General features: G+C 43.5%; 1 protein-coding gene across 1 annotated transcript in view; it reads right to left on the bottom strand.

Annotated features, from left to right (window-relative positions):
* Nucleotides 1–4,596: 4,596 nt before the first annotated feature.
* LOC135513795 (nitric oxide synthase 1-like) overlaps nucleotides 4,597–26,071 on the bottom strand; it is a 92,712-nt gene continuing 71,237 nt past the window's right edge. The window contains exons 14-28 of the mRNA XM_064936729.1: nucleotides 24,067–24,171; nucleotides 23,826–23,884; nucleotides 23,232–23,348; nucleotides 22,459–22,633; nucleotides 19,356–19,491; nucleotides 19,025–19,103; nucleotides 17,147–17,340; nucleotides 16,468–16,637; nucleotides 11,878–12,088; nucleotides 11,358–11,445; nucleotides 10,591–10,712; nucleotides 10,202–10,350; nucleotides 9,335–9,529; nucleotides 7,507–7,625; nucleotides 4,597–6,652 (exon numbers count right to left, since the gene is read on the bottom strand). Of these exons, the coding sequence (XP_064792801.1) occupies nucleotides 6,637–6,652; nucleotides 7,507–7,625; nucleotides 9,335–9,529; nucleotides 10,202–10,350; nucleotides 10,591–10,712; nucleotides 11,358–11,445; nucleotides 11,878–12,088; nucleotides 16,468–16,637; nucleotides 17,147–17,340; nucleotides 19,025–19,103; nucleotides 19,356–19,491; nucleotides 22,459–22,633; nucleotides 23,232–23,348; nucleotides 23,826–23,884; nucleotides 24,067–24,171 (1,935 nt within the window). The 3' untranslated portion in view covers nucleotides 4,597–6,636. The remainder of the gene's footprint in view (nucleotides 6,653–7,506; nucleotides 7,626–9,334; nucleotides 9,530–10,201; nucleotides 10,351–10,590; nucleotides 10,713–11,357; nucleotides 11,446–11,877; nucleotides 12,089–16,467; nucleotides 16,638–17,146; nucleotides 17,341–19,024; nucleotides 19,104–19,355; nucleotides 19,492–22,458; nucleotides 22,634–23,231; nucleotides 23,349–23,825; nucleotides 23,885–24,066; nucleotides 24,172–26,071) is intronic.

Below are 26,071 nucleotides of genomic sequence, written 5' to 3'. Positions count from 1 at the left end.
TATGGGCTATTTGAACAAGAAGGAGAGTGATTGAGTGCTGCATCAGATGACCTGGCCTCCATAATAACCTGACGTCAACCCATTTGAGACAGTTTGGGATGAGTTGGACCACAGAGTGAAGCAAAAGCAGCCAACAAGTGCTCAGCATCGGAACGCCTTCAAGGCTGTTGAGAGAGCATTCCTCATGAAGCTGGTTGAGAGAATTTCAAGAGCGTGCAAAGCTGTCATGAAGGCAAAGGGTGGTTACTTTGAAGAATCTAAAATCAAAAATATATTTTCACTTTTTTAACACTTGTTTGGTTACTAAATGATTCCATATGCATTGTTATCAAAGTCATCAAGTAGATAAGAGTACACAGGTTGTTTTTTAACCAGAGGGAGATATCAGTGACTTGCTTGTGGTGGTGGATATCCACAACAATGAACATATCAACAGTGCTTACTGTTTTACAGGACTGTATAAAGATCCTTTCCAACAATCTCTTAAGTCTGTCTATCTGCCCACCTGCCTGCCTGTCGATGGTTTCCCTACTGAGAGCTGTCCTAGGCCTGCTGGGTGGTCGGGCTCCCTATCCCACGCAGCTGCTCGCTCTCTCTCGCTCTCTCTCGCTCTCACTCGCTCTCTCTCTCTCACTCTCACTCGCTCGCTCTCTCTCGCTCTCACTCGCTCTCTCTCGCTCTCTCTCGCTCTCTCGCTCTCACTCGCTCTCTCTCGCTCTCTCTCTCTCTCTCTGCTGAAAGGTGTATACAATCGACCACACAACCATGCAATCTCCATAGACAAACATTAGCAGTAGAATTGTCTTACTGAAGAGTTCAGTGACTTTCAATGTGGCACCGTCACAGGTTGCCACCTTTCCAACAAGTCAGTTCGTCACATTTCTGCCCTGCAAGAGCTGCCCCGGTCAACTGTAAGTGCTGTTATTGTGAGTACACAAGCTCACAGAACTGATGGCTGCCAGGAGATCGCTACCTGCCTAAATGCTAAGTTTGCGCCAACTGTAAAGTTTGGTGGATGTTTAATGGTCTGGGACAGTTTTTCATGGTTAGGGCCCCTTAGTTCCAGTGAAGGGAAATTTTAATGCTACAGCACACACTGACATTCTAGAACTTTACACAGAGCCCTGACCTCAACCCCATCAAACACCTTTGGGACGAATTGGAACGCCGACTGCGAGCCAGGCCTAATCGCCCAACATCAGTGCCCAACCTCACTAATGCTCTTGTGGCTGACCGTAAGCAAGTCCCCTCAGCAATGTTCCAACAGTGCAGTCTGTTATAGCAGCAAAGGGGGACCAACTCCATATTAATGCCCATGATTTTGGAATGTGATGTTTGACGAGCAGGTTTCCACATACTTTTGATCATGTAGTGTATCTTGCTCAATAGGAAGGTCAACCTCATAAAACTTTTGACTGGCATGCTAATTAGGAAGCTGTAGGCTTTTTGCTCTGGCGCACACCCACCAATCCACAGGAGGGTGAGGACATGGGGGCTGGTTTAATGTTTGGCTGATTTACTTTGTTGTTAGATTTCCATGGTGCTGGGTTGTATCTGTAGCTGAGTGCCACCGCCTACACATTGTATCTCAGTGCCTGAATTGTACCTCTGAGTCCCTACCCTGTTGTGAAGGCTTTGAGAATGACAACAAGAACAGGAAGTGCACAGAGCTGGCTTGTTTGCAGTAACTCTAATCAGTTCAATACAGGAAAGACACAGGACATGTGAAGTGTATACAATACATCTCCCATAGCTTTTTGATCTTTGAAAAGTGCAGGCAACACTCATCAACAACAATCCACATTGACCTTAAACTCCACTACCCACGTCCCACTCATTTAAAATCCCATGACAGTTTAAACACACAAGAAAAGACAACAAACACGGGATTGACATACTGTACGTTTTGTTTTATTAAGTAAATGCCAAGGCCCTTGCAGTATGCATTAAAATGCAAACCGTCAAGGTTGATAAATTCCACACTAAGGGTCATAGCAGAGGCTGTTTGGGTTGTTGGAATTCAGCAGCAGCGATACAAACACTGAAACCCCTTAAGCACATTGACCGTCCATTCAATCACACTGGGGATGGATGGAATGAGTCACATTAGTCGTAGTCGTTGACACAGTGCTGTTAAGTAGCCAGAGATTTTTTTATAAGAGGACATAGAGCAGTAGCTACAGAACATCATGCATTCATATAGTGCTGCTGTTTTTCTCCTATGTAAAAGATATCAGGGAGACCATGAACCTTGCTTGTTTTCTTATGTGTTCTTCTTTCTACCAAGCAGAAAAGACAAATAATATCAATTTAAATAAACAAAATACATTATTAGAAAAAGTTGGTTCAAATAGTTCAGTTTAATATTTTTCTTATTTGTATATATTATATATAGACTATATTCACATACAGTACCAGTCAAACGTTTGGACACACCTACTCATTCAAGGGTTTTTCTTTATTTTTGATTCTTTTCTACATTTTAGAATAACAGTGAAGATATCAAAACTATGAAATAACACATATGGAATCATGTAGTAACCAAACAATTGTTAAACAAGTCAAACTATATTTTGTATTTTATATTCTTCAAATTAACCTCCGTTTGCCTTTTAGATTCTTCAAATTAACCTCCGTTTGCCTTGATGACAGCTTTGCACACTCTTGGCATTCTCTCAACCAGCTTCATGAGGAATTTATTTTCCCACAGTCTATGCTGAGCGCTTTTCCTTCCCTCTGCGGTCCAACTCATCCCAAACCATCTCAAATGGGTTGAGGTCGGGTGATTGTGAAAGCCAGATCATCTGAAGCATCACTCCATTACGCTCCATCGCTCTCCAAACCAGATGTTATATTGCTGCAGAATGCTGTGGTAGACATGCTGATGAAGTGTGCCTTGAATTCTTAATAAGTCACTGACAGTGTCACCAGCAAGCACCCCACATCATCACACCTCCTCCTCCATGCTTCACGGTGGGAACCACACATGCAGAGATCATCTGTTCACCTACTCTGCGTCTCACAATGACACAGAGGTTGGAACTCATTAGACCAAAGGACAGATATCCACTGGTCTAATGTCCATTGCTTGTGTTTCTTGGCCCAAGCAAGTCTCTTCTTATTATTGGTGTCCTTTAGAAGCAATTTGACCATGAAGGCCTGATTCACGCTATCTCCTCTGAACAGTTGATGTTGAGATGTGTCTGTTACTTGAACTCTGTGAAGCATTTATTTGAGTAGAGGCTCGTAACTCTAATGAACATATCCACTGCAGCAGAGGTAACTCTGGGTCTTCCATTCCTGTGGTGGTCCTCATGAGAGCCAGTTTCATTATTGCGCTTGATGGTTTTGCGACTGCACTCAAAGAAACTTTTAAAGTTCTTGAAATGTTCTGCATTGACTGACCTTCATGTCTTAAAGTAATGATGGACTGTCATTTCTCTTTGCTTATATGAGCTGTTCTTGCTATAATTTGGACTTGGTCTTTTACCAAATAGGGCTATCTTCTGTATACCACCCCTACCCTGTCACAAACCAACTGATTGGCTCAAATGCATTAAAAAGGAAAGAAATTCCACAAATGAACTTTTATCAAGGCACACCCGTTAATTGAAATGGATTCCAGGTGACTTCATGAAGCCCACTTCATGAAGCCCACATGAAGCCCATGACTTCATGAAGTCCCATATGGTGGCGCACAATTGGCCCAGCATCATCTGGGTTTGGCTGGGGTAGGCTGACATTGTAAATCATTTGTCTGACTTGCCTAGTTAAAAAAAGGTTAAATTAATATATATATATATATATATATATATATATGTGCGTGTGTTATATCATAGTTTTGATGTCTTCACTACTATTCTTCAATGTAGAAAACAGTAAAAATACAAAAACCCTGGAATGAGTAGGTGTGTCCAAACTTTTGACTGGTACTGTATATTTTTTTGTTGTTGCACATTTTACATCACAGAGTTTTAGCGGCCCTCATTCCAAATCCCCAAAAACCTAAGTAAACAAATAATAATAATATATTTAGTCATTATTTTATAATATTTATTTTATATAGCGCTTTATTTTACAAATAATCTCAAAGACGCTTAAAAACAAAAAGCAAAAGTACTTATAGTTTTTGGGAGGAACAAAGACATTCAGCAATAGGAACAATGAACAATGAACAATGAGTCGCCTAATTCTCCCCAAATAAAAACAGAACGTTTTCCGTTAAAAGCTTAATCTATATGCGCCAGTAAGTAGCAGAGAGACTCAGATAACAGAAATCCATTACGTTTCAATCATGCTTGCGGCCATTTTAGTTTACAAACAAAGGAAACACTAAAGAAAGAGAGCAGGCAAACACAAGAAGCTAAGAAAGAAAGGAAGAAAGAAAGAAAAAACACAAGTAACTGCAGAGTTGGTGACCATTGGAAATATTTTCTTTATCACAGCCAAATGTCAATGACATGTTTAGAATGTAAACAGGATTACTCAGATCATCCCTGCTAAATGGCCTTCACATAATGCTCATTGAAAAGGCTGTTTAATTACCTTTTGCCTAAAGTGGGAAAGTTAAGGTAAACACAGTACTTTGACAAAGGATGAATATCACACATTTCATTTTTATTAAAATATCATCCTCAACCTTCTTTTACAATGAAGTAAACTCGACTTAGTTGGATTGCCATGACAACAGCCAAAATGCAATGATCTAATTATTAATTTCTTGATCTTTAAAATGCAATGAGAGAGAGAGAGAGAGAGAGAGAGAGAGAGAGAGAGAGAGAGAGAGAGAGAGAGAGAGAGAGAGAGAGAGAGAGAGAGAGAGAGAATTATTATCTTGGCAAAGGAGAGACGCTCACCAACAGGGATGTAAACAAATTTGTACACAACATTTGAGAGAAATAAGCATTTTGTGAGTGTGGAACATTTCTGGGATCTTTAATTTCAGCTCATGGGATCAACACTTAATGTTGCATTTATATTTTTGTTCAGTGTAGTTCTTGACTTGATTTCTTTGATTTCTCTCGTGAAACTTTTGAATTGGCGTGGTGGGCTCACAAAACAAACAAAACTAAATGGAATTCAAGTAATTAAACAGACGTCGGTCAATTAGTTGTTTAATAACCCCCCAAAATTGGAAAGGTCGGTTAATCGCTCCAAACTAGCTATTCAAGATCCGCTATTCAAGATTCTCCCATTTGAGATTCCTGCTATTTATTCCAGATCTGATGACATGGGGATAAGAAAGACACTATGCACAAACAGGGGTTCCTCTACATTGATAGTTACTGTACATGTAGCCATATATAACTCTGGTTACATGGTTAAATGAAGATGTCCCACTTTGGCCATTTATCATATCATTTTTCTTTCACAGTAACGGTCTGATTAAGTGGTGGCTCTCCCATAGGCACCAATGAATTAGCAGTTCATTGACTGTATACGAACCAGAAAAAAAGGAGCTTGTTGTATGTCTCGCTTCCTTTTCCGTCTCTGGTAATGGTTGGTCAAGGACTGCAAGCAAAGTAAAGCAACCCAACCTCTTGATTCACTTAAAATCATGACTCCTTTCCTCACTCAGTTACCACTGGAAATATGTACCATATATGAAGTTCTTTCAAAGCTATCAGACAGCACCCCAATACCTCAGTATTTGGTCTTAGCGAATGAATAGGAAGGCAGCCAGAGATATGTGTCATAGATTTTTTCCCCCCCTTGATAATATTGTAAACCATTTAGAAGATGCAGAGCCCTCTAGATTATAAGCATTGGTTTTTGTGTGTAATTGTTAAATATTGGCTATGAATGTATACAGAATATACACATGCATAGGCTCTCCCACGGGATGACATTTCAAACATTGCAATGGCTTTCGTCCACATTTGAATGCAGTTCCTGTTGGAAATCAGACCACAGAATAGGGAGAAAACACTGCTACTCTGACAGCCAGGCGGAGAGACAGAGAAACAAATGCATTTTGATGGACTGTCAAGGAAATCCGGTTCATGGTTCTTCACTGCACCCATTTATGTAGTTTTTTTCTCTCTCTCTCTCTCAATAAAAAGAATACACACCAAAACAGGGTAGACCAGCTCAGACTGACAACATTTTAGCCTTGTACAAGTATATGTTGAAATGCATTGGATTCAGTTGGTTGGGAATGGAACTTAGACTGAATCTCCAATCAAATCATCGTGACCTTGTTCACCATAAGTAGTCCTGCAAATATAAAACTTTAGCAAAAGGGTTTGATTCTAACATTAAATAGCTAACAGTATATTTATGTACCAATATTCTCATCTTGCTCATGCATCAACAAAGAGGCTGGTATAATACTAGGTACACATTATGCATAATGAAATCAGAAAGTAATCCATTTCGGAATAAACAAAAAAACGCATCTCAAAATTCTAAAAAAACAAAATATTTCAAACCTTGCTACAGACTAAGTGCAGAGCCTGACTGACCATGATGAAGCTGAACTGGTATATAAAAAGAACAAACATTTTTTACAGTACAAAACTTGGCACAGTATTCTCGATCAGCTGTAGTGTCTGTCACTCGTTTCCCCGCCCCCCTGCGGCGTACGGCACTTCCGATTGGTCCACATCAGAAAGCTCCAGAACCCCACTTACGGATCTACGAGCAGAACACCCTGACAGAGAGGAGGAGAAGGAAGAGAGAGACAGACAGAGGCGTTGCTCATCCAGCTCACTCTGTAACAAGGCCTTTGATCACATACATTATTATTCCGATTTTTAATGAGGCATTGTGCAAACCAGACTTATTTCTTAATTCATATGACAAATGTATAAAAAGGAGGCTATTATCTGAAGGCGCAATCCGCAGTTCAAACAACAACAAAATGCCACCCTCCACTGTTTCGGTCAAAAGCAGAGGGATGGGGCTAGAGAAATGTAACCACTTTTAAATTCCTAGACAGAGCAAGGACTGCCCATCCATCATATAAAAAGTATGGTTTGAACCATGTTTTGAGGCTAAACAGTGTTTGCTTACAATTACATTGTTTACACACGATGGAGTAAAACAAGCTTGTATTTTTGGTTCTGATGGGATACGACAGTGGAACTAAGCTCGAGGCATTTTTAAGTTATATTCTACAAGAATCAATGGGTGTATTTCATTAATTTAATAGTGCAAAAAATGGATGTACCAATGGAAGATTGCCCCTTTACGAAACAATGGAATGGAATGATAAATATACGGAGTGAATGGAAAACACAACAGAGCCACTTGTATACACTGTGATCCGGTTGGTTGAGTTGGATCCCTTTTAAACTGGTTTCTATGGTTACCCATTCTGCATTTTGAAAACAGTCATAAACCAGACCAGAGACTGCATCTCCAGTGTATCTACAGCCTGCAGGTCCCTCCCACCAGTATGGCACAGTATGTAAAAACAGCAGAGATGTCCCGGGGACAGTTGGTGGCTGTGAAAAAACAACAGGGGAACACAGTGAAAGCTGTGGGGGTAAACTAAAGACTCACTCGTCAGAGTCCTTTTTGCTTTCCTCAATGTAGGCGATGGATTCCGAACGCAGCCGGTTGGTGACCTCGTACGTTCGCAGCGTGACACCGAAGATGTCCTCGTGATAGCGGTTTTCGTCCTGCGAGGAGAGAAGATAAGGCGTGTGTGTAATAAAATGGCCACAGGATTACGCCATAGAAGAAGTGAGGTTAGATGAGTACAGGAAGATCAAATAGATACAGTGGGATCGGTGGGGACAGAAGATGGATACAGTGGGATCGGTGGGGACAGAAGATGGATACAGTGGGATCTGTGGGGACAGAGAGGGGAAGACAGATACAGTGGGATCGGTGGGGACAGAGAGGAAAGATGGATACAGTGGGATCGGTGGGGACAGAGAGGAAAGATGGATACAGTGGGATCGGTGGGGACAGAGAGGAAAGATGGATACAGTGGGATCGGTGGGGACAGAGAGGAAAGATGGATACAGTGGGATCGGTGGGGACAGAGAGGAAAGATGGATACAGTGGGATCGGTGGGGACAGAGGGGAAAGATAGATACAGTGGGATCGGTGGGGACAGAGAGGAAAGATAGATACAGTGGGATCGGTGGGGACAGAGGGGAAAGATAGATACAGTGGGATCGGTGGGGACAGAGGGGAAAGATAGATACAGTGGGATCGGTGGGGACAGAGAGGAAAGATGGATACAGTGGGATCGCTGGGGACAGAGAGGAAAGACAGATACAGTGGGATCGGTGGGGACAGAGAGGAAAGATAGATACAGTGGGATCGGTGGGGACAGAGAGGAAAGATGGATACAGTGGGATCGGTGGGGACAGAAGATGGATACAGTGGGATCAGTGGGGACAGAGAGGAAAGACAGATACAGTGGGATCGTTGGGGACAGAGAGGGGAAAGATAGATACAGTGGGATCGGTGGGGACAGAGAGGAAAGATGGATACAGTGGGATCGGTGGGGACAGAGAGGAAAGATGGATACAGTGGGATCGGTGGGGACAGAGAGGGGAAGACAGATACAGTGGGATCGGTGGGGACAGAAGATGGATACAGTGGGATCAGTGGGGACAGAGAGGAAAGACAGATACAGTGGGATCGGTGGGGACAGAGAGGGGAAAGATAGATACAGTGGGATCAGTGGGGACAGAGAGGAAAGATGGATACAGTGGGATCGGTGGGGACAGAGAGGAAAGATGGATACAGTGGGATCAGTGGGGACAGAGAGGGGAAGACAGATACAGTGGGATCAGTGGGGACAGAGAGGGGAAGACAGATACAGTGGGATCGGTGGGGACAGAGAGGGGAAGACAGATACAGTGGGATCGGTGGGGACAGAGAGGGGAAGACAGATACAGTGCAGTGCAATGTACAGTACGGTCCAGCATTGTCTTGAAACATGTTTTCAATAGCCAGAACTTGGATAAAACTGTTTCTTAGTTGATCATTATCATTTTAAAATGAGTTTGATTATATACCCCTCTCCTGTTAAGTCAATAGTGATCCAGCCATTCTGCTCATGTGGATCTTCGATTCCAGTCTTTCATGTACAGTATTAATAGTCTGTACAGTTGGTTGTCTGGTGGTCTTTACCCATTTTGCTTACTCAAATCTTTGAAACGTGCGTTTTTGGTTTCTCTTTCTTTGAGTCGGTAATGTAACAACCTTATTTGAATCCCACCAAACAAATCCTGAACGTGTCTGAATGTGTCTGTCATATTCTGAAATTTACTCTGTACTTTATGTTTCAGTCAGTCAGTCAGTCGTTCAGTCAGTCAGCTAGATTAGTTAGTTAGTTTAGTGTTCAGGATAGCGAAGCCTATTGTCATACTCTGAGTTTGCTGATGTAGAACCCAGCGTCCTCCAGCGTCATGTTTCCCTGCAGTTTGATGATCTGCTGGACGGTCTTGAGGACGTCCCCGGCCATACCGACATCCCCACACACGTAGATGTGTCCTCCCTCTTCCTTCAGGCACTGGTACACAGTCTCTGACAGCTGCTCACAAAGCACATCCTGTACATATGTCTGCGTCAGAGAGCGACAGGAGAAAGAGGGATTTAATCAATCAGATGGAGAGAACTACAGGGTCAAAGAGAGTGGAAGGCAACAAACAGATTGTAGAGAGAACTACAGGGTCAACGAGAGTGGAAGGCAATTAACATATTGTAGAGAGAACTACAGGGTCAAAGAGAGTGGAAGGCAACTAACATATTGTAGAGAGAACTACAGGGTCAAAGAGAGTGGAAGGCAACAAACAGATTGTAGTGATGGAGCATTGGGTTTGTTTAGAATCCTACATACATGGTGGCGTGTGTGAGGACAGTATTTTACAACCGGAAGAACGTAACAGTGGGAGTCAAGCACAGGAGGATGATGACAACCTTAATTGGGGGGAACAGGCTCGGGGTAATGACTGGAGCGGAATTGGTGGAATGATATCAAATACATCAACCACATGGTTTCCAGGTGTTTTATTCCATTCCATCTACTCTGTTCCCAGACCTCACTATGAGCCCCTCAGCAGCCTCATGTGGCGTCAAGCGAAAAGACAAACACAGGGATAGAGATATCCATACGTTTTTATTTAGAAATCCACTTTCTTATCTCCCACATGGCCTCTGTCTATGTTGCTGTGTCTTTACGGCCAACGACACATAGTCCCATTTTGAGTTTAAACGTGACAAAGGTTAACAGTACCTTAGGTCTGCCAGGCTCTCTGGAGTATGCTGTGTACAGCTCTTTGAACACGTCCTTGTTCTTAGCCAGGATTGTCTCCTCCTTATAGATGTGGTCTATCTGGGACTGACGACATCCAAACACCAGGATCATGGGGCAGGATTTGATCCCTACGGAAGCAAACACCACATTACTTCACTTTTCACTGAACTATACATGTTTTAGAGTCATCTAAAGACTACAGTGTTTATTTATGAAGTTCTGTCTGTAATGTTGAATAAGCACAAGTGATACTGGCTGCACAGTGTGTGGTTAATTTTACATTTTTATTAAAAGGCATTATTGAATAATTCCCACATGCAAGAATTAGGATCAAGTGTGTGAATGCTTTTCCTTTTTTGTACACAAACCCTTGTGCTCGTAGTCAAAAAGTTTCTGTTCCCAGAAGCTTCTGAAGGGGGCGATCCCAGTGCCTGGACCGACGAGGATACATGGAGCTCTGTGGTCCTTTGGCAATCGGAACGTAGGCGCACTAGAATCAGACATTTGATCAAGACATTTTTAATTAAGAGCACTAGATTCAAAGCATCTTTTCCATCAGCAATTACAATTGAAGGCATACCATAAAACATTTAAAATAATAAATGTACCAAATGATTGTAGAATGCAACATAAAGGCTACGAATCAAGACATGTTCATTTCTAATAACTAGAATCAACTAGAATCAAAGCGTTTTTCTTTATCTTAAAATGTCTTGATTCGTAGCCTTCATGTTGCATTCTAAAATCATTTGGTACATTTATTATTTTAAATGTTTTATGGTATGCCTTCAATTGTAATTTCTGATTAAGAACAATGCTTGGATTCTAGCTTGGATCAGAAATTAAAAAGTAACGGAAGAAACAACCATTTTAGTCAATGATTGTAGAGTACACCATATATGAGTCAATGTTGGATATGAATCATATGGTATAATCATGTGCAGTGTTGTGACCTGCACTGACATAGAGCTGAGTCAGCACATATGAATACACACCGTATAACAATCAATGTTGACGTTTGTTATAGTCCAAACCACCACTTACAATCATCGAAAATGACACGTATTCATTCCATAAGAGTAAAGCAATCATGCAACAACAACACACAAACACAACAATAAGTACAATGTTATACCCTCTGACAAAACAGGGGACCATTTCTTCTGCCTCTATTCTGTTGAGCCACGATGAACATACTCCATGGTGGATTGGGCCCTCTCCATCTGAAATGAGACAATTACCCATCATCCACTTCACCGGCATACCTCCTCCTCTCCAAACTAACACTGAAGAAGAGGACACATAATGCAGTTCCCAGGGCTAAGGGCATTTGTCTCCAGATTAGAGAAATTACTGTAATTTAACCATCATGCTCAGCTTCACACACATCACATCATATTGCACGCACATACAATGCATCTCTGAGAAATCATAACCTTTACCATATGTAGGGGAAATAACCTGAGATTAGTGTCTAGGGGTAACTTTACACTTGTAAACACCACGTAACCTAGCGACAGCCCTTAACTGTTGTAGAGCCTCATGCCATAACCACGCTGAAAAGACTAGGAACATGTAAAAGTGACTAGATCCGTGTCTATGAGGGAACTTCATCCTGCTCCCGTAAACCCAACAGTCTAGTGCCCAGCCCTTACCCCTGGTTTTGTATGACACTACGGCTACGGTGAGGTGAATCTCCCCTGGGTGGACGTCTGGTGAGGAGCTGATAGAATAGTATCTGGGCTGCAGCAGGGGTAGCTGGGTTAACAGCAGGGTAGAGGGCATTTGGATGGAGGGAAACTCATCCAACACCTCCACCATGGTTGGGTTGTTATACCACTTCCACTTCTCATACTCCTGCAAGCCCTGAGGGGAGAGGAGTAGGAAAGGAGAGGAGAGAGGTGGAGAGGAGAGTAGGAAAGGAGAGGAGAGAAATATTAAAGGAAAGGGGGGGAGAGAGGTGGAGGAGAGGAGTAGGAGAGGAGAGGAGAGTAGAGAGGTGGAGGAGAGGAGAGGAGAGGAGAAAGGTGGAGGAGAGGAGTAGGAGAGGAGAGGAGAGAAATAGGAAAGGAAAGGAGGGGAGAGAGGTGGAGGAGAGGAGTAGGAGAGGAGAGGAGAGAAATAGGAAAGGAAAGGAGGGGAGAGAGGTGGAGGAGAGGAGTAGAAAAGGAGAGGAGAGTAGAGAGGTGGAGGAGAGGAGAGGAGTAGGAGAGGAGAAAGGTGGAGGAGAGGAGTAGGAGAGGAGAAAGGTGGAGGAGAGGAGTAGAAAGGGAGAGGAGAGTAGAGAGGTGGAGGAGAGGAGTTGGAGAAGAGGAGAGTAGGAAAGGAGAGGAGGAGAGGAGTGGAAAAGGAGAGGAGATTAGAGAGGTTGAGGAGAGGAGTTGGAGAGGAGAGTAGGAAAGGAGAGGAAGAGGAGAGGAAAGAAGTAGGAAAGGAAAGGAGAGAGGTGAAGAAGAGGCATGTTAATGTAATGTACATTCAATATATAAGGAGCCATGCTAAAGAAAATGTATTGCTTCAGAGAAAATGAGTTATTATGAATGTTTCTCCAACTCCACACACCTGGTGGAGAAGATAAGAGGTGAGACACATATTTCAGTCAGACAACTCACAACAATCTCCTGATGTGATGATGACATTATGTATGATTGACTTTTGACATATTTTGGGCTTTCCGGCTTCAGTCATTATCTAAACTTCAAATCAAATGAAATGTTATTTGTCACATGCACCAAATAGAACAGGTGTTGACCTTACAGTGAAATGCTTACTGACAAGCCCTTAACCAACTATGCAGGTTGAAGAACAGCCGGAGCCTGAGTACCTTGTGTAAGCCACAGACACTGGGAGTTACGCAGGTCAACTGGGACGAAGAAAAATAGCAAGGATAGCGGGTAGCTGAAGATCCCACTGTGGCTTGATGTCTGTTTTTTATTTCAATGTTTCTCTTTTTTCCCTCTTTTGTTTTTTTAGAGTGAGTTGAACCACAAAGAGTGAGGCACTCACTCACCTGGCCTGACCAACATAATGTTTTAGGACATTCACCAAAATTGACGTTTTTGAACTGTGGGAGTCTCTGTATGGGAGAAAATGTGTCTGAGGGTTACCGGGCGCAGGGCTTAAATTCTATGGCGTCTGTACAAGCTAAAACTTGTCTACTCTAAGGTTATTTTCAACAAGCGCAAAGTGCTTCAAAATGGTTTTCAATCACGTAGAGGAAGGCATTCATGTCTTTTTGTGGTAAACATTGAATACACGGGTCAATTGTGCCTTGAGCACAGGGTGCCTCCATTTTGTGATAAAGTGGAAATTCACAGCTACTGTGTTGACAAGAAGAACGCATTCAACAGGGAGACATTCAAAAGGTTTACATTTTGGGGTTGAAGAATTTGCATGACAATAAAGCAAGACGTAAAAACCAGGATGATGCTTTTATTTCCACCTTCCCAACAAGTATCTGTACATCTGTTTACTGTGCTCACTGTCTGTGACAAAAGGCATAAAACGCTTGAAGGATCTAATGAATACTAATCAAATTAATTACCTCAGCAGTCCTTTGAGGCTCAGTTGGTTAAGTATAGTGCTAGTAACAACATAGTCATGGGTTGGTTAAAGCATAGTGCTCGTAACAACAGTGTCATGGGTTGGTTAAAGCATAGTGCTCGTAACAACAGAGTCATGGGTTGGTTAAAGCATAGTGCTCGTAACAACAGAGTCATGGGTTGGTTAAAGCATAGTGCTTGTAACAACAGAGTCATGGGTTGGTTAAAGCATAGTGCTCGTAACAACAGAGTCATAGGTTGGTTAAAGCATAGTGCTAGTAACAACAGAGTCATGGGTTGGTTAAAGCATAGTGCTAGTAACAACATAGTCATGGGTTGGTTAAAGCATAGTGCTCGTAACAACAGAGTCATGGGTTGGTTAAAGCATAGTGCTCGTAACAACAGAGTCATGGGTTGGTTAAAGCATAGTGCTCGTAACAATAGAGTCATGGGTTGGTTAAAGCATAGTGCTCGTAACAACAGAGTCATGGGTTGGTTAAAGCATAGTGCTCGTAACAACAGAGTCATGGGTTGGTTAAAGCATAGTGCTAGTAACAACAGAGTCATGGGTTGGTTAAAGCATAGTGCTAGTAACACCAGAGTCATGGGTTGGTTAAAGCACAGTGCTAGTAACACCAGAGTCATGGGTTGGTTAAAGCACAGTGCTACCAATACGAAAGTTGTGGGTTCAATTCCCACTGGGGTCACACATAGTGAAATGCACTCACTGTACATTAAGTCACTTCGAGTTAAAAGTGTCTGCTTCTTCAAATATAAACATGTTGTGTTATTCTATCCTGTGGAATCTATGCATTATTAAACGTAAAATCACAATGGACCTACAAAAATGCAATGTACCAGGGTCTTCCTAGCATTGAATTTCTTCAGATAAAACTGAACAGTCTAATTTGACCAGTTTCCCACAGCAGGGAAATCTACACACAATCTACTCCATAATGACAAAATAATAACAGTTTTTTTTAAACTATTCAGACCCTTTACTCAATACTTTGTTGAAGCACCATGGGGCAGCAATTAAAGCCTCGAGTCTTCTTGGGTGTGGCGCTACAAGCTTGGCACACATGTATTTAGGGAGTTTCTCCCATTCTTCTCTGCAGATACTCTCAAGCTCTGTCAGGTTGGATGGGGAGCATTTCTGCACAGCTATTTTCTGGTCTCTCCAGAGATGTTCAAGTCCGGGCTCTGGCTGGGTCACTCAAAGACATTCAGAGACATTGGATTGATCTCTTGTTGAAAGGTTAACCTTCGTCCCAGTCTGAGATCCTGAGCGCTCTGGAGCAGGTTGTCATCATGGATCTCTCTGTACTTCACTCCGTTCATCTTTCCCTTAATCCTGACTAGTCTCCCAGTCCCTGCCACTGAAAAACATCCCCACAGCGTGAATCTGCCACCACCTTGGTTCACTGTAGGGATGGTGCCAGGTTTCCTCCAGACGTTACGCTTGGCATTCAGGCCAAAGAGATCAATCTTGTTTTCATCAGACCAGAGAATCTTGTTTCTCATGGTCTGAGAGTCTTTAGGGGCCTTTTAGCAAACTCCAAGTGGGCTGTCATGTGCCTTTTACTGAGGAGTGGCTTCCATCTGGCCACTCTACCATAAAAGCCTGATTGGTGGAGTGCTGCAGAGATGGGTGTCCATCTGGAAAGTTTCCACTTTATTCTTGGGGACCTTCAATGCTGCAGACATGTTTTGGTACCCTTTCCCATATCTGTGCCCTGACGCAATCCTGTCTCAGAGCTCTACGGACAATTCCTTCTACCTCATGGCTTGGTTTTTTGCTCTGACATGCACTATCAACTGTGGGACCTTACAAAGAAATGCCTCATGAGCTCAGTTCAACTGTCTAACCACATCAGAACCCAAAATATAAACTTGTTTACTCCAATGTTTGTAACAATGTAAACATAAATAAACACAGTATAGCTTCAAATCATTGGGCTCAAAGGAATGTGAGTCTTATTCAGTTCATTTAGTTATTGCTTGCTTTTCTATATTCTAATGTTGCCAGCAGACATTCCAGCTAAGATAATTAGACAAGCTAGCTACTCTTGCTAGCTAGTTATAAGTTTAGGAGATTGGGAACCTATCTGGGCTAAAGCCAACTTCATAAAATTGCTAGGTAGCTTGTAGTATTACAGATTTGTTATTTATTTTTTAAACAGGACAAATATGAGGGGACACATGCCCCTGTGCCCCCCTATGGGCATGATGACTCTGATTACAAACTTTAGGAGCCTTTTAAAGCATTTTCTGCTGTTCAGGAAAATGATCTGCGATAACAGAGGGATCAAATGAACGTTGCAGATTGTAGGAGTACATTGCAAAGGCGACCCCTTGACTCTGGAGGATCGACTGGTGGACCTTTTAACATACTGAGTAACACTCAATGATATAAGGCACATAGGATCTTCATTTGATTCTTTTATTGCTGCGCTTTGTGATTTATATAAATTCACTGAAAACCCACAAAAACCCACGGTTATATTAACAGTATTGCACTTTTCATGTAGTCTACTTTTAGCCAGCTAATAGCCTAACCACCAATCAAACAACATTATGGACTAGACATTCAAATCCTGTTGCTGCAGGATTATTTTGCTGTGACAATATGTGTCAAATTAAGATCCTACATCTGTACATATGGTGAAACATACAGACTATATGGTTAGAACCGTTCATTACCTTACTGAGGGTCTCTAGCTTCTTCCTCTGCTTGTCGTTAGTGGCCAGGGAGGCAAACTGCTGTAGCAGGACTGGGCTGGGGGGCGTGGTGATATCCAGGAAGTACTGGAAGGCCTGGTAGATGGTGCAAGGGGGGAACCGAGGTTCCTCCAGCCAGTTACTGATCACACCTTCAGATGGAGAAAACAAGCACAAAAGTACATTTGATGGACACTCTTATCAAGAGCGAAATACAGGAGCAATTATGGTTGAGTGCCTTGCTCAAGGGCATATCAACTGTTGTTTTTTTTCTTCACCTAGTTGGCTCTGGGATTCAAACCAGTGACCTTTCAGTTACTGGCCTAATGCTCTTAACCGCTAGGCTTCCTTCCGCCCCCTTAGAACAAGTTCAGTATTTATTCTTGTGCATCAATAATATAACACCACAATAGCATGATGTATGAGTAGCCTACACGACTTGTGAATGCCAGTGTAAAATGTTAAGCACTGCTTTTAAAAAATTAAGTATTTGAGTATTAAATAGTCAAGTATACTGTACACTGTGCATAATGTAAACCACCATAAATCCTTCTAATAAGACCTACATATCCAATATTGTTCTTTATTGTCTAATATTGAATGAAGAGCATGGAGGGCTTCCTAAATACAGGTTATATACATTACATAGAGTTCTACTAACCCAGTGCTGTGTTCCTCTCTTCCAGGAACTCCACCTTAACGATTTGATTGACAGGTGGACCGTCCTCTAGTTTCTCAATGAGGGCCGTAATCAGGTCCTCATGGTTGCCAGGGAAGATGCCCAGATGGTCGCCGGGCTGGTACGCCAGTCTGTCCTCGTTATTTGTGTGGAGTCTAACAAATATGGTGGAGCGACTGCTAGGGGATTCAGAACTGTGGTTACTGTTGGTGGTTACAGTTGTGGTTAGAGTTTGTGACTAGAGTTCGGGGTTAGTTTGTGGCTAGAGTTTGGGGTTAGAGTTTTCGGTTACAATTTGTGGTTACAGTTTGTGGTTACAGTTTGGGGTTAGAGTTTGTAGTCATGGTTTGTGGTTATAGTTTGTGACTAGAGTTTGGGGTTAGAGTTTGTAGTTAGAGTTTGTGGCTAGAATTCTGGAGCTAGAGTTTGGGACTAGAGTTTGGGGTAGAGTTTGTCATTACAGTTTGGGGTTAGAGTTTGGGGTTAGAGTTTGGGGTTACAGTTTAGGGTTAGTGTTTGGGGTTAGTGTTTGGGGTTAGAGTTTGTAAACATTTTGGGTTAAAGATTTGGGTTAAAGTTTGTCTAGAGTTTGAGGTTAGAGTTTGTAGTTACAATTTAGGGTTAGAGTTTGGGGTTAGAGTTTGTAGTTACAGTTTGGGGTTAGAGTTTGTAGTTACAGTTTAGGGTTAGAGTTTGGGGTTAGAGTTTGTAATTGCAGTTTGGGGTTAGAGTTTGGGGTTAGAGTTTAGGGTTAGAGTTTGGGGTTAGAGTTTGTAAACATTGTACAGTTTGTGGTTAGAGTTTGGGGTTAGAGTGTAGTTACAGCTTGTGGCTAGAGTTTGGGGTTAGAGTTTTGGGTTAGAGTTTGGGGTTACAGTTTAGGGTTAGAGTTTGGGGTTACAGTTTAGGGTTAGAGTTTGGGGTTAGAGTTTGTAGTTACAGTTTGTAATTACCGTTTGGGGTTAGAGTTTTGGATTAAAGTTTTGGGTTAAAGTTTGTGGCTAGAGTTTGAGGTTAGAGTTTGGGGTTAGAGTTTGGGGTTAGAGTTTGGGGTTAGAGTTTGGGGTTAGAGTTTGGGGTTAGAGTTTGTAATTGCAGTTTGCGGTTAGAGTTTGGGGTTAGAGTTTAGGGTTAGAGTTTGGGGTTAGAGTTTGTAAACATTGTACCGTTTGTGGTTAGAGTTTGGGGTTAGAGTGTAGTTACAGCTTGTGGCTAGAGTTTGGGGTTAGAGTTTTGGGTTAGAGTTTGGGGTTACAGTTTAGGGTTAGAGTTTGGGGTTACAGTTTAGGGTTAGAGTTTGGGGTTAGAGTTTGTAGTTACAGTTTGTAATTACCGTTTGGGGTTAGAGTTTTGGGTTAAAGTTTTGGGTTAAAGTTTGTGGCTAGAGTTTGGGGTTAGAGTTTGGGGTTAGAGTTTGTAGTTACAGTTTAGGGTTACAGTTTGTGGTTAGAGTTTGTAATTACAGTTTGGGGTTAGAGTTTGGGGTTAGAGTTTGTAGTTACAGTTTGGGGTTAGAGTTTGTAGTTACAGTTTGTGGCTAGAGTTTGGGGTTAGAGTTTATAATTGCAGTTTGGGGATAGAGTTTTGGGTTAGAGTTTGGGGTTACAGTTTAGGGTTAGTGTTTGGGGTTAGAGTTTGTAGTTACAGTTTGTAAACATTGTACAGTTTGTGGTTAGAGCTTGTGGTTAGATTTGGTTGTTACAGTTTGTGGCTAGAGTTTGGGGTTAGTTTGTAGTTACAGTTTGTAAACATTGTACAGTTTGGGATTATAGCATCTCATATCAAACGAGGCTAGAGTAAAATTATAAAACATACTTATTGAGCTAGCTATAGAATACTGTGAGAACAAAATCAACCCACTTGGATGTCGAACTCTGGAGGTTTTCACTCTGTATGATCTTGGCTCCATAGACCCTCTTCTTGTGGATGCTGTATAATGCTGTTGAAGGACACATTCACAAAAATTCATCAATGAAAGCATTTGAGCTATTCTATACTGTACTGTAACAAATTCACTCTGATCAGATAAATAGACTCCTTTTTCCACCCTTTAAATATCATGACACTTGCTTATGAATGATTTATGAAGTATATAGACCTTATAAGGGTTTATAAAGGCTTCATAAGATGATATATATTTTTTAAAGCTATGTTTTGTTTAAAGTGAGACAGAGCTTTGAACCCTTTATACCTTGTGTTAGGGCAGGGGCCTCAGCTGTGTATGTGAGGCGGAACCTGCTCTTCTTCCAGCTACGATCGTTACTGATCAAAGAATCATGTGCCTTCTCGATGTTCACATCAACGATGCAGAACACATCACAGGCAGCCTTGACAAACAGACACAACCACAGGCATTTATAAGGACAGGTATTCAAAGCTTTGCTTGTTTAACAGCACATTTTAGACCACATTCGGAACTCTATCTTTCACAGCTGATAGGCTTTTTACAGATGCATTTTGAGCGGTTTATAAAGATGAATAATGCACTAAATGAACCTCCCGGTCTGCACATAAACATAAGATCATCATCCCCACTGTCAAGGTCTGGGTGCCTGAAGCATTAGCTCAACAAAGAACGCATGAATCAACAGGCTGTCAGAGTGTGGGGGGTTGTTCCTAATTTACTACTGAACATAACTCTACAGACCATGCAGACACCTGTAGGCACGTCATACATCACACCAGGTGTGCCAGAATTCTCTGATGAAAGTATCGTTATGTGGAGCCCATTATTAAGACCATTATCGCTATTGATTTGATTTCATTCAGACAACCATGCAAAGGAATTGCTCAAAAGAGATGATTTCTGTGTGTGCATGCCTGTGTGCATGCCTGTGTGCATGTGGACCTGTAGGCCTTCATGCATGTGAGTGAGTGTGTTCTGTGCTGCACAAGGACTCCCCCCAGTCACCCCACCTAGAAAACCTTCTTGGTACAGGACTCCCCCCAGTCACCCCACCTAGAAAACCTCCTTGGTACAGGACTCCCCCCAGTCACCCCACCTAGAAAACCTTCTTGGTACAGGACTCCCCCCAGTCACCCCACCTAGAAAACCTTCTTGGTACAGGACTCCCCCCAGTCACCCCACCTAGAAAACCTTCTTGGTACAGGACTCCCTCCAGTCAACCCACCTAGAAAACCTTCTTGGTGCAGGACTCCCCCCAGTCACCCCACCTAGAAAACCTTCTTGGTGCAGGACTCCCCCCAGTCAACCCACCGAGAAAACCTTCTTGGTACAGGACTCCCCCCAGTCACCCCACCTAGAAAACCTTCTTGGTACAGGACTCCCCCCAGTCACCCCACCTAGAAAACCTTCTTGGTACAGGACTCCCTCCAGTCAACCCACCTAGAAAACCTTCTTGGTGCAGGACTCCCCCCAGTCACCCCACCTAGAAAACCTTCTTGGTGCAGGACTCCCCCCAGTCAACCCACCGAGAAAACCTTCTTGGTACAGGACTCCCCCCAGTCACCCCACCTAGAAAACTTTCTTGGTACAGGACTCCCCCCAGTCACCCCACCTAGAAAACCTTCTTGGTACAGGACTCCCCCCAGTCACCCCACCTAGAAAACCTTCTTGGTACAGGACTCCCCCAGTCACCCCACCTAGAAAACCTTCTTGGTACAGGACTCCCCCAGTCACCCCACCTAGAAAACCTTCTTGGTACAGGACTCCCCCAGTCACCCCACCTAGAAAACCTCCTTGGTACAGGACTCCCCCAGTCACCCCACCTAGAAAACCTTCTTGGTACAGGACTCCCCCAGTCACCCCACCTAGAAAACCTCCTTGGTACAGGACTCCCCCAGTCACCCCACCTAGAAAACCTTCTTGGTACAGGACTCCCCCAGTCACCCCACCTAGAAAACCTTCTTGGTACAGGACTCCCCCAGTCACCCCACCTAGAAAACCTTCTTGGTACAGGACTCCCCCCAGTCACCCCACCTAGAAAACCTTCTTGGTACAGGACTCCCCCCAGTCACCCCACCTAGAAAACCTTCTTGGTACAGGACTCCCCCAGTCACCCCACCTAGAAAACCTCCTTGGTACAGGACTCCCCCAGTCACCCCACCTAGAAAACCTTCTTGGTACAGGACTCCCCCAGTCACCCCACCTAGAAAACCTTCTTGGTACAGGACTCCCCCAGTCACCCCACCTAGAAAACCTCCTTGGTACAGGACTCCCCCAGTCACCCCACCTAGAAAACCTTCTTGGTACAGGACTCCCCCAGTCACCCCACCTAGAAAACCTTCTTGGTACAGGACTCCCCCCAGTCACCCCACCTAGAAAACCTCCTTGGTACAGGACTCCCCCCAGTCACCCCACCTAGAAAACCTTCTTGGTACAGGACTCCCCCCAGTCACCCCACCTAGAAAACCTTCTTGGTACAGGACTCCCCCAGTCACCCCACCTAGAAAACCTTCTTGGTACAGGACTCCCCCAGTCACCCCACCTAGAAAACCTCCTTGGTACAGGACTCCCCCCAGTCACCCCACCTAGAAAACCTCCTTGGTACAGGACTCCCCCCAGTCACCCCACCTAGAAAACCTTCTTGGTACAGGACTCCCCCAGTCACCCCACCTAGAAAACCTTCTTGGTACAGGACTCCCCCCAGTCACCCCACCTAGAAAACCTTCTTGGTACAGGACTCCCCCAGTCACCCCACCTAGAAAACCTCCTTTGTACAGGACTCCCCCAGTCACCCCACCTAGAAAACCTTCTTGGTACAGGACTCCCCCAGTCACCCCACCTAGAAAACCTTCTTGGTACAGGACTCCCCCCAGTCAACCCACCTAGAAAACCTTCTTGGTACAGGACTCCCCCCAGTCACCCCACCTAGAAAACCTCCTTGGTACAGGACTCCCCCCAGTCAACCCACCGAGAAAACCTTCTTGGTACAGGACTCCCCCCAGTCACCCCACCTAGAAAACCTTCTTGGTACAGGACTCCCCCCAGTCACCCCACCTAGAAAACCTCCTTGGTACAGGACTCCCCCCAGTCACCCCACCTAGAAAACCTTCTTGGTACAGGACTCCCCAGTTACACCTCCTTGAAAACTGTCTTGGCCCAGGACTCCCCCCAGTCACCCCACCTAGAAAACCTTCTTGGTACAGGACTCCCCCCAGTCACCCCACCTAGAAAACCTTCTTGGTACAGGACTCCCCAGTTACACCTCCTTGAAAACTGTCTTGGCCCAGGACTCCCCAGTCATCCCACCTTGAAAACCTTCTTGGCCCAGGACTCCCCAGTTACACCTCCTTGAAAACTGTCTTGGCCCAGGACTCCCCAGTCACCCCACCTTGAAAACCTTCTTGGCCCAGTTTCTGAAGGACTCCTCCTGGCCACACAGCTCATCTCCCTCCCCCATGCGTAGGATGCGCTCCCCCCCCAGCTCCTCGAACAGCGTGTCCACAGCGTGGGCAAAAGCACAGAAGTGTGGGTATGCCCTGGAGCCAAGGCCAAACACTGAGAACCTGGAAAAAGAGAGAGAGAGAGAAAGAGTGAGAGAGAGCGAGAGCGCACGCGCAAGAGAGAGAGAGAGAGAGAGAGAGAGAAAGAGTGAAAGATTGAAAGATTGAAAGAGTGAAAGAGAGATGCACACAGGTACACACACACTCAGAGTTTAAATTGATTTGATTCAGACAACCATACAAGGGAATTGCTCAAAAGAGCTTATTTCTTCCTCCCTCTGTCCTCTCAGAACACTATACAGACAGGCAGTATAAAGGGATGAGTTATCACTTCGTCTGATGTTTTGTATGTTATCTTGCACCAGATGGCCCCTGTCTGTGTTAGTAAAAAGGAGACATTTCCACCCCTGTGCAGCCATCAAAACCCAGGTTTAATAATCAGTCCAAGACGTCTTTGGGTTCTCTTCAAGGCTTTGTCTCCCTGTCGTAGCTTGGCTATCATCTATACTCACAAGTCTGTCGTTTTTTGTTAACCTGTTAAAATCTGTTTAAGCACAATGCGAAAAATATATTTGAATTTAACCATACCAATATTTTTTGACAATCAGATTGCACTTCAACCCACATCGGCCAATTATAAAGTTGGGCTTGCTTACTGTACCTGACGTTGGCGAGGGGTCCGGTGCTCTCGAAGTTGACCCTGGGCTCGGGTTCGTCGCTGGAGGATTTGCGGGTGTCTGAGTAGGACGACACGCTGTTGAAACGGACCTTGTAACTCCTGACAGAGAGGCAGATACAGGGATAGCATGTACACTCAGTATAGAATACTACTTCACTAGTCCATTGCAGAGACAGAAATATTTTCTTCTGCTGTCCTCCCAACGACTTCAGACAAGACACAACGCATCATTTTGGGAGAAGTACAAGACCTGCCGCAGTGCAGAATCTGTGGAGCAATTTTAGGGGTTAAGTATGTTACTCAAGGGCATAAGGACAGGAGATAGTACACTCACTCCAAAAAAAAAAACATCTCAGCTAAGTCTTGAGTAATGCTGTCCATCTGTATGAGGATGTCTGTGACCTTTACTGTAGCCATGATTACATCCCAAATGGCTCACTATTCCCTATATAGTACACTACCCACTCCATGGAACCCTGGTCAAAAGTAGTGCACTATATAGGGAATATGGTGCCATTTGGGATGTGTACCAAGTCAGCATTCTCTGGTTGAATGGGCCCAGATGGTTGAACTCACTTTCTGTCCTCTGTGTTGGATGTAGGATGTCTCATTTCCATCAAGGCAGCTCCAAATTTCTACACAAACAGGAAGATGGTCAATAGTCTATCGCCTGCAGGTTAAACAACATATACATGGTACACGCTGCACACTGCTGTGGGAATCAAACACACACACGCAGGTAAACACACTCAACCGCACGCATGCACACACGTGCAGGTACACACACAAACTAACACACTGTACTGGCCAATCCCACCTCTCCATTTTCGGGTGGATCTCCGTTGCCAAATGTACTGGTCACGGCCAACACCAGTGTTTCATGCTCCAGATCCACCATGTCGTATTCATCCATTGACATCACCTGTAGTAGTGGAACATGTGTGTCAATAAAGCTGCCCACATTTCATACATTCACTTAATGTGTGTGAACCAGAGATTTTGAAATGAAGTGAAAACACATATTTTCAGCAAACAAAATGGCAGATATTCAAGACCAAAAAAATACTCAAAGAGTGATACCAAAAAAATAACAGTCATATAGTGCCTTCGGAAAGTATTCAGACCCCTTGATTTTTCCCCCAAAAAAACATGTTACAGCATTATTCTAAAATGTTTTAAATAAATAAAAATCCTCAACAATCTACACCATACCTCATAATGACAAAGTGAAAACAGTATCTTATCTAAATACAGTATCAACCAAAAGTTTGGGCACACCTACTCATTCAAGGGTTCTTCTTTGTTTTTTTTACTAATAATGCTCATCAAAACTATGAAATAACACATATGGAATAATGTAGTAACCAAAAAAGGGTTAAACAAATATATGTTATATTTGATATTCTTCAAAGTAGCCACCCTTTGCCTTGATGACAGCTTTGCACACTATTGGCATTCTCTCAACCAGCTTCATGAGGTAGTCACTAATGTTGTGACAGGGTAGGGATGGTATACAATAAACACAAGCAATGGACATTAGACTATTGGAAATCTGTCATTTGGTCTGATGAGTCCAAATTTGTGTCTTTGTGAAATGCAGAGTAGGTGAACGAATGACCTCTGCATGTGTGGTTCCCACCGTGAAGCATGGAGGAGGAGGTGTGATGCGTGGGGGAGCTTTGCTGGTGACACTGTCAGTGATTAATTTAGAATTCAAGACACACTTAACCAGCATAACTACCACGGCATTCTGCAGCAGTACGCCATCCCATCTGGTTTGCAATTAGTTGGACTATCACTTGTTTTTAAACAGAACAATTACCCAAAACACACCTCCAGGCTGTGTAAGGGCTATTTGACCAAGGAGAGTGATATAGTATTCTGCATCACATGACCTGGCCTCCACAATCACCCGAACTCAACCCAATTGAGATGGTTTGGGATGAGTTGGAGCGCAGAGTGAAGGAAATCAGCCAACAAGTGCTCAGCATATGTGGGAACTCCTTCAAGACTGTTAGAAAAACGTTTCACATGAAGCTGGTTGAGAGAATGCCAAGAATGTGCAAAGCTGTCATCAAGACTAAGGGTGGCTACTTTGAAGAATCTCAAATATGAAAAAGATTTTGATTTGTTTAACACTTTTTGGCTTACTACATGATGTGTTATGTCTTCACTATTATTCTACAATGTAGGAAAAAAAGTAAAAATAAAGAAAAAACCCTTGAATGAGTAGGTGTGTCCAAACTTTGGACTGGTACTGTAAGTATTCAGACACTTTGCTATGAGACTTGAAATTGAGCTCAGGTGCATCCTGTTTCCAATGATCATCGTTGAGATGTTTCTACAACTTGATTGGAGTCCAACTGTGGTAAATTCAATTGATTGGAGATGACTCAGAAAGGCACACACCTGCCTATATAAGGTCCCATGCATGTCAGAGCAAAAAACAAGTCATGAGGATGAAGGAATTGTCCGTAGAGTTCGGAGACAGCATTGTGTTGAGACACAGATCTGGGGAAGGGTAGCAAAAAATGTCTGCAGCATTGAAGGTCCCCAAGGACACAGTGGCTTCCATCATTCTTAAATGGAAAAAGTTTGGAAACCACCAAGACTCTTTCTAGAACTGACCGCCCGGCCCGACTGAGCAATCGGGGGAGAAGGGCCTTGGTCATGGAAGTGACTTGGTCATGGAAGTGACCAGGAACCGATAGTCACTTTGTCAGAGTTCAGAGTTCCTCTCTGGAGATGGTTGTCCTTCTGGAAGGTTCTCCCATCTCTGCAGCACTCCACCAATCAGGACTTTATGGTAGAGTGGCCAGACG

Source organism: Oncorhynchus masou, chromosome 25 (genome assembly GCF_036934945.1).
Source record: "Oncorhynchus masou masou isolate Uvic2021 chromosome 25, UVic_Omas_1.1, whole genome shotgun sequence".
Lineage (NCBI taxonomy): Eukaryota > Metazoa > Chordata > Actinopteri > Salmoniformes > Salmonidae > Oncorhynchus > Oncorhynchus masou.
Note: the sequence above shows the minus strand (reverse complement) of the source record. Positions and strands in the feature narration are given on the sequence as shown.